We start from the raw sequence: 13,517 nt of genomic DNA, 5'->3' as shown, positions 1-13,517 counted from the left end.
GGACTGATGTATTGAACTACAAGAAGACAAGTTGATTTTACAGAAAATTCAGTCCTTGTTTATACAACAATATATAATTTTGAAGGTCTTTTGTCAAAATTTAAAGCAACCCTTTTGCAAATGTCTTTTAATGATGGAAGTTTTAACCAAATCGTCTTAAGGAGTTTAGGTTTGTTGAAAAATCTTGTTTGAGATTTTATTGGCACATATAAATTCAGGATTAAGCTCTTTTCATTATAAGATGGGATTCTAATACTTTGCCTTTTTTGTTGTTTTTTTTCTTCATGCTTTTATTTTGTATAACATACACATATTGCTCTTGAATTCTTTAGAATTAAAGGTTTGAAAGGAAACAAAATAATTTATGCTCATTATGTTGTTTCCATGTAGCAACATAATGCAGGTCAGCAAATTAAAGTTAGAATTTGAATTCTGTACATTTAAATGGCTTTAAATACCAATTTATAGGAATATAGTCAGCTTTGTTTCATGTACTCATTTTGTGGTTTTATACATGATCATCTTTTCTGTGACATATATTTTGGAGATATTTTCAGATTTGGAAAATGCCTGTTTTATAATCCAATATGTTGTTTAATTCCATTCAGTAATGGTCATATGTCAACCTTGAAAAAAATAATTTCATCCTGGAGAAAACCTGGAAAAGACCTGGAAATTTATATTTAGAAAAGAGCGGGAACCATGAGATAACCTTATCCATTTGCACATCAGTTGTACTGTCATTCTGTTCAAACTTACTGCAACCATCAGAGCTCTGTAACCCTTAAACATGATTGGATGCCATAGGTGAAATGCTTACACATATATATGTACTTTTTACATAAATGCCAACCATTACGCTTTGGTGTAATCATTATGCTTTTTGTCTCACTAAATTACACCTTACACGTAAATGTATTCAGATTACACGTGTTCGGTATATCCTCCTCCAAAAAAATCAATAATTTGCTTTCTCATTTTTATTAACATCCTGTTAATCCCACATACCTTATTCTAGAAAGAAGGCTTCTATGTAACTACAACATAAGAGTATGCTTGTCGTAGACTTGCATGCACTTTCCTAACAGTATTATGTTCTGTTTATAGCAGCTGCCCTATTTCCAAGAAACGTGCTGGTTTCTACTTTCAAACTTTTGATCTTGGTTTCTTTTTGTAGCAGCTATATGGCTTAGTTAGGAGAGAGCAGACTGGTTTTGAAACTTTTAATCTTTGCTCGCAGATCCTTTTTCTAATTCATATCTGGTACAGAACCAGTCTGTAGGTATTTGGCGCAGAAAGTCAAGTCAGATTTATTCTAGTCGATGCCAGTGTGTTAGAGCAAAAATGTTTTTCAAATAATTTCACAGATGGACTAGGAAAAGACGAAAAACCGATTCAGAGATGAACACATGAATTACATAATACAATGTTCCATTCTAGGGCAGCTTCACACCCCTTGCAGGCTGTGTGGAAAGGATTTTAATATTAGTCATGGTAGTAAAACAAAGAAACCTGGGTTTTTTAACAGCAGAACTAAATTGTGGACACAAATTTTATAAATGCAGATTCGTTATGTACCAAGTTCTTAATAGAACACCGACTACCCTAGCAGTAGAAGACTACATTAGTCCTTTGTTCAAACGAATGTTTCTTGATTAAAAAATTTCAGAAAATATGCATGTGCAAGAACAAAATCATCTAATATTGTTAGGTGTTTAGCAGTAGATACTTCACTTAAAATTGCAGAAGCCATGAAAATTCTGCTATATAGTATCGCAACAGACAGGAGTAGTAATTATGATGACAAAAGGTTGTACCCAGTCTATGTAAGAGACTTTGACAACAAAAAGGGCAAAGTCAGAGTGCTCTTCTATTATTGCCAGAATTAACAAAACATTTTTTTATTTTCTTGATAATGCTTTGAATAAACTTAAGTTGGCATATTTCAGCTAATAATGCATCAGTGATGACTGGAATTCATAAAGGAGATGCATTCTGTATTTTGAAAAATGTCTCCATCATTATACATATTAGGTTGTCTCTGTCATATGATGCAGGAAAGGCTGTTGATAAATTAGGAGAACTCCTGAAGTATCAAGTTGGCACTGTACCTGACAATGTACTTCATGCGGACAGAGTTGATTTTTTTTCATCTTATTTCCCAGCTAAAAGACCCAATAACTGGAAGATACAAATTTCCTCTTCTTGATCAGGTTATGAAAGGAATATTGGTTCTTTACCATTCTAATACTGACTGTGAGAGATTGTACAGTATTGCTCTACTGGTGCGCAAAACATTCATAGTCTCAGCTGATACAAAGTGTTTCGAAATGCAAAATGAGAGTCTGTTGCTTTTTAAAGCTCAAAGTGTTATATACGAAAACTTGAAGCAATAATTGATGTTAAAATCCAGAGGGATAAATAAATCATTTTGTTCATATGCTCATTGAATTTTTATCAAGTTATATGTGGATTACTCTTTTTCTGCTCGAATTACTTTTTTTGTCCACTTGGAGTACACTTTTTCCTCGCAAGGGGTTGGCATGTATGCTATTAACAGTTTCATCATTTCAAGTCAGATTTTGACATAATGATTTCTGTTTTCCATCAGTTTGAAATCTCTGCTACAGTAGGTCCTTATAACTGATATAGCTCAGAAACCATTCAGCATACTCAAATGCAATTTGGTATGTTCAGTGTCTCATAGACTTTGATTTTCCATTTATGGGTTTGTCTCAACAACTCCAGAGTTAGATCATGGACAATAAACATTATATCTTCACATGGGATCATGGCTTAGAAAGCATTAAACGTATTCTGAAGAAATTTTATATGGCCCTTACATGAGTTTTGTCTGTCAAATGATTGATTTGTTTTTATACACTTGCTATTTACAGTTACTAAACTCTGTAGATGACTTGCACTTGGGATAAGGAAGAGGCCTCTTGATTTCCAAATCAAAAGACTAAAGCCAAAGTCACTATGACTGAAAAGGTTAAATGATTTTTGTACAGTAACTTTAGTTCTCCAACATCTTTAGTTATCAAACTTTGTGAATGACATTCACATGGAGTAAGAAAAAACCCTATCGATTTTGGCATCAACAGGTCAAGTAAATGTCACATTGACCAAAGAATATAAAGAGTTTCTTCACTGTAACATTAGTTCTGTATTACATACCTAGACTTTGTGAATGGCTTGCACTTAGGTAAGGATGAAACCTCTTTATTTTGTAGTATAAATGTCAAGGTCAGAGACTGAAAACAAATGGGTTTAACATCTGTAAGATTAGTTCTTTATCACAGACCAGGACTAAACTTTGTGAATGGATTACACTTGAGCTAAGAAAGAAGTTTATTGATTTTGTGGTCAAGTTTCAAGCTTACAGTGACTGAAAGAAGAAAAGTGCTTTCTGTTAAAAAAAATTAGGTTATCTACTTTGAGGAATAATAAACACTGGGTTGGTGAATAATGTGCCATTCAAGGTACTTGTGTTTTTTTCATATGGACTTGCATTATTACTTTGTGATATAGTAAAAAATAACTAAATCAAAAACTTTTATAATCAGGTTTCCATGTGCTTACTGTAATTCATTGTGAGCAGTAATGTTTTAATTAGTACTTTAATTTTTTGTTTGGGGGGGATCATCCTGTTATCTGTGTAAATGAATTGTTTTAACATTTTTGGTTTGTAGTGCCATAAAGAACAGGAAAAGCGATAGCCCTCAAAACAGTGATATCTCAGTAGACATTAGCTTTTTAATAGTTGCTCAAAGTTCATTTGATGTCTTATTAATCTTGTTTTCTTTTCTTAAATTACAGATTTATGAAAAATATCCCTTCATTGATAAAGGCATGTTTCCCTACTGGAGAGGATACCAGTAAGTTTGATAGAACTTGTTTTCAGTCTAATTAATCTTGAAACATAAAAAGAAAAGAATTGAATATAGAAACAGAAAATCGATTATGCCTTTTCAATCCCTACATTAATGCATCTAACATTCATGATTATTCATGCAGTGTTTTTCACATCAAAAGAAAAAGAAGTAAAATCACTCAAAGCAGTTTAGTTAGCATAGATTTGGAGAGAAGTGGGTTTAGCTTTAAGGCTGTTGTGGAAGAACTTTTTTGGGTGTTGTCTGTTTCTGTTTTCCCTTCCCCACCACAGCAGACAGTCAGGCCTCTAAGGTCATTGTGTCAATAGACTTCAGTGAGGAGGAGGAGAATTTCACATGTGTTCTTCCATAGTCTTTGAAAATTAACAAAATTGTAGACCATCTGTCCAGAAAGATAAGCAATCCATGCAACCGACCTGCCAACTCTTATGATTTTGCCTTAAGTGTTACGAAAATTACTCTTAAAATACAGACTTACCACATAGTAGCTAAAGCTATGAAAAAATTATCGTTGCCGAAAAATCTGGATAATTGGTTCATCTGTGTTTTATTTGGATCCGGGATTGGTCTTAGAATTAGTAAAATTAGGGAACCTGACTAACTTAACTAACTTAACAGCATCACCCTAGAGGCTTTAAACTGCACCTATTTGTTCATGCAAAGCGTCTGCATGATCAAACTTGATTATATAATTTTTTAAAATGGCATCCAGAAAGAGATGCATGTTGAAGATGAAACTGGAAAATAAGCTTCTAGAAAAGTGTTAATAATCAACAGAGAAGAATAAAAAGAAGAGTTCAGGTTCTTGTGAATAAAAGCTGGAAAGGACACAATTACATTTATTGGATATCACATTCCAATTTGAGTGTGAACATGATGTTTATCGTTGATGCATCAAATTTTTAATTATGTTTTCCAGCTTTACAATAGCAGTTATTGATATTTTGTTACACCCTTACTGAAAACTGGTCAATCTTACGGGGGAAAAAATCAACTGCCTTACTGAGATGGACTTGTCAGGGTTGGCAGGTCTGATGCAATTCAAAGGCTTCTTCTCAGAGTCAATTACCAGTGAACTTTTCATCTGACTATTACAGAACTCCTACTGAACTTCTGACTTTGGACAAGAATATTACAGCTATAAATATGACAGCTTCTTCGTCTGTAAAGTTATTAAAATTGTTTTTTTTTACACCCCTTCAAAATATGTTAGCTATGTTGCCCAAAAAAATAAGGCATGATTATGCCTCGGAGTCATTACTTTGAATTACAAAAGTCATTAACAGAGTTGTACATCATTCTGTGGTGACAGTTTTGACTGCCTCTGCCAGCTGGGATTTGGTGCAGTGAGATGCATTTGTTGTTCAATATCACTTAAACGGTCTTATGCCCAGTCACTGAGGACAACACCACTTGACCCACTTCCTTAAACAAGGGAACCAATCATCTAACCCTTGCATTCTGGCATTGCAGTTTCTTCACTGGTGCTCCCAGCTCAATATAAATGTACAAATCAAACACATTCATGGGAGACTCCATATCCTAGCCAGCTGTGTCAGAAAAGACCAGCTTATTTATACCAAAAGGTCCAGCTATCAATCAGACTTTCATCAGATTTTTCATGCTTAAGCGCCATCCAATGACTGATCTGTTTCTTACAAGATGGAATTTCACACTGACCACCTTCATCTTTCCAGTTCTGGATCCTGAAGCCTGTGCCATGGATGCACTTTGTTTGGAGGGGTTGTGGGCCTTTGCCAATATGTCCAAGATCTTAGCACCAAAGATAATACAGAGGCTGAGAGGTCAGAACTGCAAGGTGCTTTCAGTAGAGCATCTCAGATGGAATAAATCCTGGGACAGAGATCTACTTAATTTTGTGATAGATCTGCCCAGGAAAATTCCAGCCATGTTGAATCTTCTCAAACAGCCATGGTTTTAATTATTCCATTCCTGTCCATACTGACTGCTCCTTCATGCAGATGCTATGTGGTCAAAGCACTCACCTTTACAGATCACTCACACATCTCACCTGTCTGCACAAGTTCAGATCTTGGCTGAACCAGTGTTGGTATGTGAAAAAGCTGCAAGTAGCTTCTTGGGGGTTGGTGGTTATTCACAGCTTTCTCCTTCAACAAATATACTGGCTGTCGTGTATATCCTATCATAATAGCCTATATGTGCCATGCTCCATCATTTTCAAACCATGTGGATGGATCTTTTTCCTGAGAACAAAGGGGCAACCTCAGAGATGCTTCAGATTTCATTTAATCAAACCGCCACCACATTCAACTTCCCCCTTCCAAGATGGATTTTCCATCCAGGCTGGAAAAGGCAGGGATTTTACAGATCTGCTTGCAGTTTGACAAATGGGTGGTAGAGGTAGTTTGCAAGACAGACTCTGATGTTTCTGATGCCCAAGGACCAACAAGAATCTCAGACCAGTGATAGACCTCAGCCAGCTTAACAAGTACATAATTGATACTAGCTTCAAAATGGAGATGGCAAGGTCATTGAAACTTTTGATAAAAAGTGAAAAGTTCACATGTGGTTTAGATGTAGCTGACATGTACTTTCATATCCCTATACGGACCGCACTGGTGGCCTTGTGATTAGAGCATCTGCCTCGGATGCGGGCGGTCATGGGTTTGATCCCCAGCCAAGTCTTACCAATGACTTACAATAATGGTACTAACAGCTTCCTTGCTTTGCACTCAGCATTAAGAGATTAGTGCTAGGACTGGTTGGCCTGGTGTCAGGATAATGTGACTGTGTGGAACATCGTGCTAGATGTCTGTGGCATGATGCCCCAGTGCTAGACATCACTATAAACTGACACACTGCAGACATTGTAGTGATATGACTGAAAATTGTTAAAGCTACGTTAAAAATCAAAATCACACACACACACGTCCTCACACAAGTTCTTTTGGTTTGATTTCACCACAACCATCAAATGTGTCATCCCTTTCCTGATCTGTCTCATTAGCAACAACAGTAACTTATTTTGACAACATCTAAAATCATATGGTAAGTGCATCTGTGGGCAAGACCAAAAATGTTCTTTCCCTTTCAAGTCAGTCTGATTAAATGGGGCCTTATTCCATCCCAGCAGTTTGTCCACCCTTTTACAAACCTTAGTCTTGTTTGCCTTTCTTAGTTACATGCAACACAGATTATCAAGCTCACAGAGTCAGTTTCCTACTGTTAAACATGGCAGTCAATTCTCCTTGGCCACCTTTTCATGTGCCCAGTGGCATTCTTATTGTGGGCTTCTCGATCAGAAACTAATGATATCAACTGAAGTAGGTTCTTTCCTGCATCAATGATGCAACAAACGATGACTTGTGGCATGATTACCTTTAAAAAGCCCCAAACACAAATCTCTTCAAACAAGGACAGGATCAAATCACCAGATCTATGCTTACTGGTTTAGATTTTCTCTGCTGGTGCATCCAGGTGAATGTAACTACCTGAATCAGACATTCTGGGCAAGCTCAATATCAGTGCCTAAATCATATATATAGCAGACAGGCTTAGTGTTTTGACCCATTCATTGTCAAGAATGGGTTAGACCCTTATCAGTTTAATGGTCCATCACAAATTAATTATTGATTTTGCACAATGAAAGATCTGCCTGTTACAAGGTGGAATCACAACTAGGCACATTGTCTCAACAGTCCCGGATCCAGATGCATGGGCCAAGGATTCACAGGGTTTTTGAGGCTATGCCTAGCCTCCCCTGCAATCCTGGTACCAAAACTAATTCAAAATATGAGGGGCCAGAATTGCAAAGCAATTCTAAAAGCACCCTCTCTGGTGGGACAAATGCTGGCTGAAATGATCCGCTTATGTTCGCAGCAAAATATCCCTGACACCCAACCGTTGCCTGTTTCAACTGCAACAGCATTGTCCCTTTGAGTGTGGCAATTCCAGAATCGGCTAACATTCTCTTTGAGGAGAAAATTAGCACCCATTATGATCAAAGGCTGTCATTCCAGGATATCTGACGCATTCGTGGTGGAACAGATATGGGTCATGACATGGCCGTTTCATACAAAACATTTTTTTTTTAATAGCTCAAGCGTTGTCATGCAGAGTCAGCAAGTTGCTTAGTCTTTCGATGGACCCAAACTGTTTACAATTCTAATTAAATGATTTGGTGGTCTTGATGATGCAACCAACAATGGGCAGTTCAAGAATGGTCATCCATCCTATCTTCTCCATTAGTGAGTCTAAGGGGGTAATGATATTGCAGTACTGGGAAAGAGAATGAAACCACCCAGTCTTAGTGTTACTGGCAAAAATGGATATTATGCCCAGGTTACTTCAAGTTCTTGAGATGAAATATGCATCATGAAATAAGCTATCCCAGCAAGCCTCATTCAAACGCAATGTGACTATCCAACACTTAATAAATAAAGTTGGCTGGCATGCACATTCAACCTTTTCAAGGTTCTGTATGCTTGACTTAGCTTTGCAAAGACAAAAATTGAATCTAGTAGGTCTAGTGTCTCCAGCACAGACTGGTCTAAAGTCAGCACAGTCCTATCACAGGCTTAGAACAGCACTTTCAACAGATTTTTCTGGTGATTTATTCAGTAAGAAAAGGAAGTCTGGTTGATTGTCAATGGTGCTGTCCTTTCATTAGGAGAGGGGACTCCATTATTGCAGGATTCAAGGAGTAGTGGATCACCTTCCTAACATTAATGTAATCAGGTAAGTATTATTGGAGACATCTTTTTACCAAATAGTCTGTTTTTTCCTTACTTTGTTTAACCTATCCACAGTTTGCTTGTTGTGGAAGGTTTCTTAAGAAGAGAAACTAATATAAATGAGGGTCTTGTAGGTGTCATCCGAATCTAGCCTTTGAGAACTTTTATCCTGTCACAAAAACTATAGCACAGATATGCACAATAATTTCCTAGATAAATTTAATCTGAACCAAGAATATTGTCATTTGTGTCATACAAGTCGCATTTGGAAGGGAAAAAAACATTTTGAGAAGCAATGATGCAACTTGGGCAAGATGGAAAAAAATAAAAAATTAATGTACCAAATTTATCCTTTGATAAACCCATGTTTAATATCTTACCCATAGTTTTTTAACATGTTATTAGAACACTCACTGGACTTATCATAGAAGAAATTCTGTGAACTGTGTTTTGAATAGTTGGCGTTGTTTTTTTCAATTCAAGGTGTAATCAGCAATTACTTGACCACTGTGCAAAAGCTTGGATACAGCCAGGATCCAGACTACGAGAAATTTAGATCCATTCTGCAAGGTGGTTTAACCAAGCAAGGTCAAAAAGATGCATGGAAACTTCAGCTAGAATATGGTGTCAAAAGTAAACAACAGGCATCATCAACTCCAAAGGTAAGATTTATCGTAAATCATTACAGCAGACGATTTCTTTGAGGAGAGGTAACCATTTTTATTAGCATAATTTTTATGGAGATCTCATGAGATCCTATGAAGTTGGAGATTTTAATGGAGAGCACTTCCTAACTCCTATGTAGGTGGTCAAGAGAGTTCACAAACTAAATTCTCCAGGGCTTGTTTTGGAAGCATGCCAATGGCACACTCAGAAAGGTCATAGATCTCAGCCAGTTCATCAGATACAAATAATCCCTCAAGTTGAAATTGTGTTCAGTTTGCCATTTTATCAAGAGAGATGAATTTGTATTCTGTTTCTGTATGCATGTCCCTATCCATCAAACTTAACACAAGTTTTTCAATTCACCTTCTAATGAACAATTAAACAAAATCAAGCTCTGCCTTTCTACTGTAATCTTGGCACATTAATGTTTACAAAGACATACAGCCATGTCAGCTCCTTTCAGAACCTCTTCATCGATAGCATTCGGCATATCTGGATGGCATCCTCAGAAGCACATTTTAAGTCTGTTTTGCTGTGGGAAATAAATAGCCTTTTCAGACTTTTCATCCATCTGAGCTTCCTAGGGAATTGGGATCCTATCCCCTCTTAGCACTTTGTCCATCTTTGTATGGAATTTTTAACTTGTCTTAATCTCATTTCATTTCCAACAAATATGAAATGCATAAGTTATCAAGTTCTCAGAATCAGTCTTGATTTGAACTGATTTTTTTTCTTCAGGTGTTTCTGGATACTTTTGTTACTAAACACAGCACTAGATTGTTTCCTCATGACCACCTTGATATGCATCCTCTACAGATGGCATTCTTAGCTCAGTGGTTCTCCTTTTCCAGTTTGGTTAGATCAATACATTTCCATCTTGACCAAGAGAGAACAACTGTCATTGACAAGATGAGCAATGTTTACAACAGGAACTCAACAAGCCAGAAGCCAGACTTTATGGCTTGTAAGTTTGGCTGCACCTCAGCAAGAGCCAAGAGGAGAAGTCTTTATATAATCCCTTAGAATTGAAGGCTATAATGAATGCCTTTGTGGTTGGAGAGAACAGCTGTGGGGAAAGTGATCCTAGTAATGTCGACAGTTTTGTAGGGCTCACTAGTCTCCTCGAATGGGGAGACCACAATTAGCCAACTTTTCTGTCCTGGTCTCTAAATTTGTATGCTACTGCTCTCAGCACAAGATAACAGTCCAGATCAGACATACCTAATGCTATCAATGTTTCAGTCAGTCTGTCAAGAAGGTCAAAAACTCTGCACAATGAGTCATCCCTTTACCCATCATTCTTTTATTGGATTTGTGCACTTTGGTGGCATCTGATCTCTTTGTGACAAGGTTAAATCATAGGCTCTGACTTTCATTTGGGATGGAATTTTGGGCTATGCCTCTGCTCCAACTGTTCTGGTCCTGAGGGTCATTTCAGAAAATCAGGGGCAAACTTGCAAAGTGGCCCCATTCAGATGAGACATGTCATTGGTGAATGATCTGCTTTACCTTGTGATATATATCACAGGGAAAACTCCAGCAATTAAACCAGTAAAAAACTGGCTGTTTGGTTGCCACCTAACAGACAGTGAGAACGGGATGTAAATGGTAATAGTTTCTTTTGGAAAGATTAAAGTTTCCTATTTCTGGGATTGCTACATGTGAGAAGTAGCTGATGTTAATGTGATTAAGTTAATTCTCAGAGATATAATTTACTTTTTAAAAAATACTCTCTTTTGGTATTGAAGGAAAGGATACTTCATTTATTGTTATTATACCTTAATTGTTACTGTCTACAGGTAGGAAGATGCAGTTGTATTGTATAAAAGTTTGTTACATCAAACAAATATGCTATACATTCCAGACAGGCTGCCCAGATTTAGAAATTTTGATGCTAGGATTCCAAATAGACTCACCCATGGATTGTCATCTCAGCAGTTAAATTGATCAACAGTCAGCTGTAACTCCATATACATTGGATGGTTTACAAATAACAATGATAATCTTGCTCACTGGTTGGCATCTTGGCAGTTAAGTTTTTCAGCTGTCAGTTTCAACTCCAGTATACAATGTTGGACTCAAAAATAAAGATGATACATTTTACTTATGGGTGATAGTTGATATCTTTGCAAGTAAATTTGTCAGCAGTTAATTTGGAACATCAGCTTGCAATCATTGACTTGCAAATGAAGATTGATGAAATTGTTCATGTATTAGGTCAGTATTTAGAGGGTCTGTACAAGTTCCTGCATAGAATCAGTTATTGCAACCTTGTTAATTGTTCTAAATTATATGCATTATTTATGCTGTTTGCAGTTACAAAATATAAGTTGCATTATACATTAATGCTTGCTCTGCTGGTTCAAAATATATTGTATGTCAAAAGAATAATGTACAGTGACTAATTCCATACACCAACAGATGCAGACCCTCTACAAGTAATTCTATGCAAGTGGAAAGTAGTTTTGAAAATTCTTTTGAAATATTGGATAGGTCTGCTTCTGTGAGAAAGCATTGATGCATAGAAGTGAGAATTTATTAAATATTTTAATAAATTTCACAGTGGGTTTTTCGTGTAATTTGTCTCCATTTCAACATTTGAGAGGAGGGTCCCTACTTGTTTTTTATTGTGTAGCATACAAAGTGTGAACTTGCCTCAAATTACTGTTACATTCAGAAGTGTTTAAGGAAAATCTTTGAATTCAATAACAACAATAAATTTTTACCTTGAAACAATTAAATCCTCACATCAAAAAGTGCATAATTTCATAAACTAGCCACAAATTGAAATTCTCATGCTTGCTAAAATGATTACCAATACTTTATTATATCATTTAATATGCCAGTTTATTTTCTAATCACAATCTTTATCAATCCTTTATCCTGAAACAGCAATCCTTGCTGCAGTATGTGGTTTGGAGTACATCTGAACTAACTAATTACAACAAAGTCTTTTGGGGATGCAGGATCTGTGTCTATAACATTTACAGATTCACAGTTGCATAGTTCAAATGGCAAGGTATTGTTGTAAATCTGAGGTTAGATTTTATTTTCAACAGAAAGCTGCTAAAAGACGAAGTGAATCTCCAGGAAAGAAGGGACCAGTAGCCAAGAAGACAGCTGTAGTCTCATCATCTTCCACCCCAAAGTCACTGGATGCAAAATCTCCTAAGAGAGCCACATCATCCACCAAACAATTAAAGCCATCTTCTAGTGAAGGAATGCCCTCTGGGTCTGGTCGAGGCAAGTCCCCAAAACCTGTCATCAGGGCACCAGGCATTCTAGCATCACCGAGAAGAAATGCACATTTGGGGAAGGTCAATGGGGAGGCAGAACCAGCTAAAGGTAAATCCAAAGTAATACACTAATGGGGGGTGGGGTCATGCTCTCCCATGAGGTGGAGACACAAAATTACCCATATTTGTCATTCTGCCAAGTTGGGTGTTTATTTTGGTCACTAATGGTGCATTGTGTTCTGCAAACACATTTCTAGTTTGTTTTCTTAAACGAATCTCTTTTTACATGAGTGCTACACTAACAGCTTTCTCTGGGATGCCAAAATCTGAGGTTACACTAACAGCTTTCTATGGGATGCCCAAATATGCATAAAAAATAAGTGCATTTTTTAATTTGGATGCATAAAAAATAAAAAAAATGAGTTTTTGGTATGCAAGTTTTGTTTTTGTTATTTTGTCCATTTTTAAATGAGATCTGCAAAGTGAGTATTAGTCAAGGAATTGTAAAAGGTGAAGTCACTTAAACCATATTTCAGTAGCTAAGAAAATTAAAATCATTGTTAATTGTTAGCACCTTGTCACTTTGATCATTAGATTAATCAATCATACTTGTGCATTGACACCTTGTTTTCAATAAACATGATTGAGCACACTTTAATCCATTGTTTTGTAAATTCTTGCGCAATGTTTGGAATCTATTTTATCATGAACCATATTGAGGAAAAAAATGAGAAATTGTGTCTTCTCTGACACTTCCCAATGATGTAATTGGTTTATTTTGATTGTCAGAAAAAAAACAACAACCCTTCACAATGTAACAGTCATCATATCAGCTGTTATTCAGTGTCATTTGCAAAGATAATGTCGTTTTTGAGGAATTATCAAACATGTTCTTCTCTGATGGCAATTTTACATACTTTCTTTGACACAAAGCGCAAGGATGCACATGAGCTTGATTTTCACAATACTGGCCAGCAGAAAGATTATTGGTCTCATTTTGATAA

At 36.4% G+C, this 13,517-nt stretch overlaps 1 protein-coding gene across 1 annotated transcript in view; it reads left to right on the top strand.

The window, feature by feature from the left end:
- LOC149805446 (serine/threonine-protein kinase VRK1-like) overlaps positions 1 to 13,517 on the top strand; it is a 64,179-nt gene that overhangs the window by 41,631 nt on the left and 9,031 nt on the right. The window contains exons 10-12 of the mRNA XM_089950030.1: positions 3,823 to 3,881; positions 9,095 to 9,273; positions 12,337 to 12,622. Of these exons, the coding sequence (XP_089806156.1) occupies positions 3,823 to 3,881; positions 9,095 to 9,273; positions 12,337 to 12,622 (524 nt within the window). The remainder of the gene's footprint in view (positions 1 to 3,822; positions 3,882 to 9,094; positions 9,274 to 12,336; positions 12,623 to 13,517) is intronic.

This window comes from Sinohyriopsis cumingii, chromosome 2 (genome assembly GCF_028554795.1).
Source record: "Sinohyriopsis cumingii isolate HCF-2022 chromosome 2, ASM2855479v2, whole genome shotgun sequence".
NCBI lineage: Eukaryota > Metazoa > Mollusca > Bivalvia > Unionida > Unionidae > Sinohyriopsis > Sinohyriopsis cumingii.
This window is presented reverse-complemented; position numbering and strand designations above follow the sequence as displayed.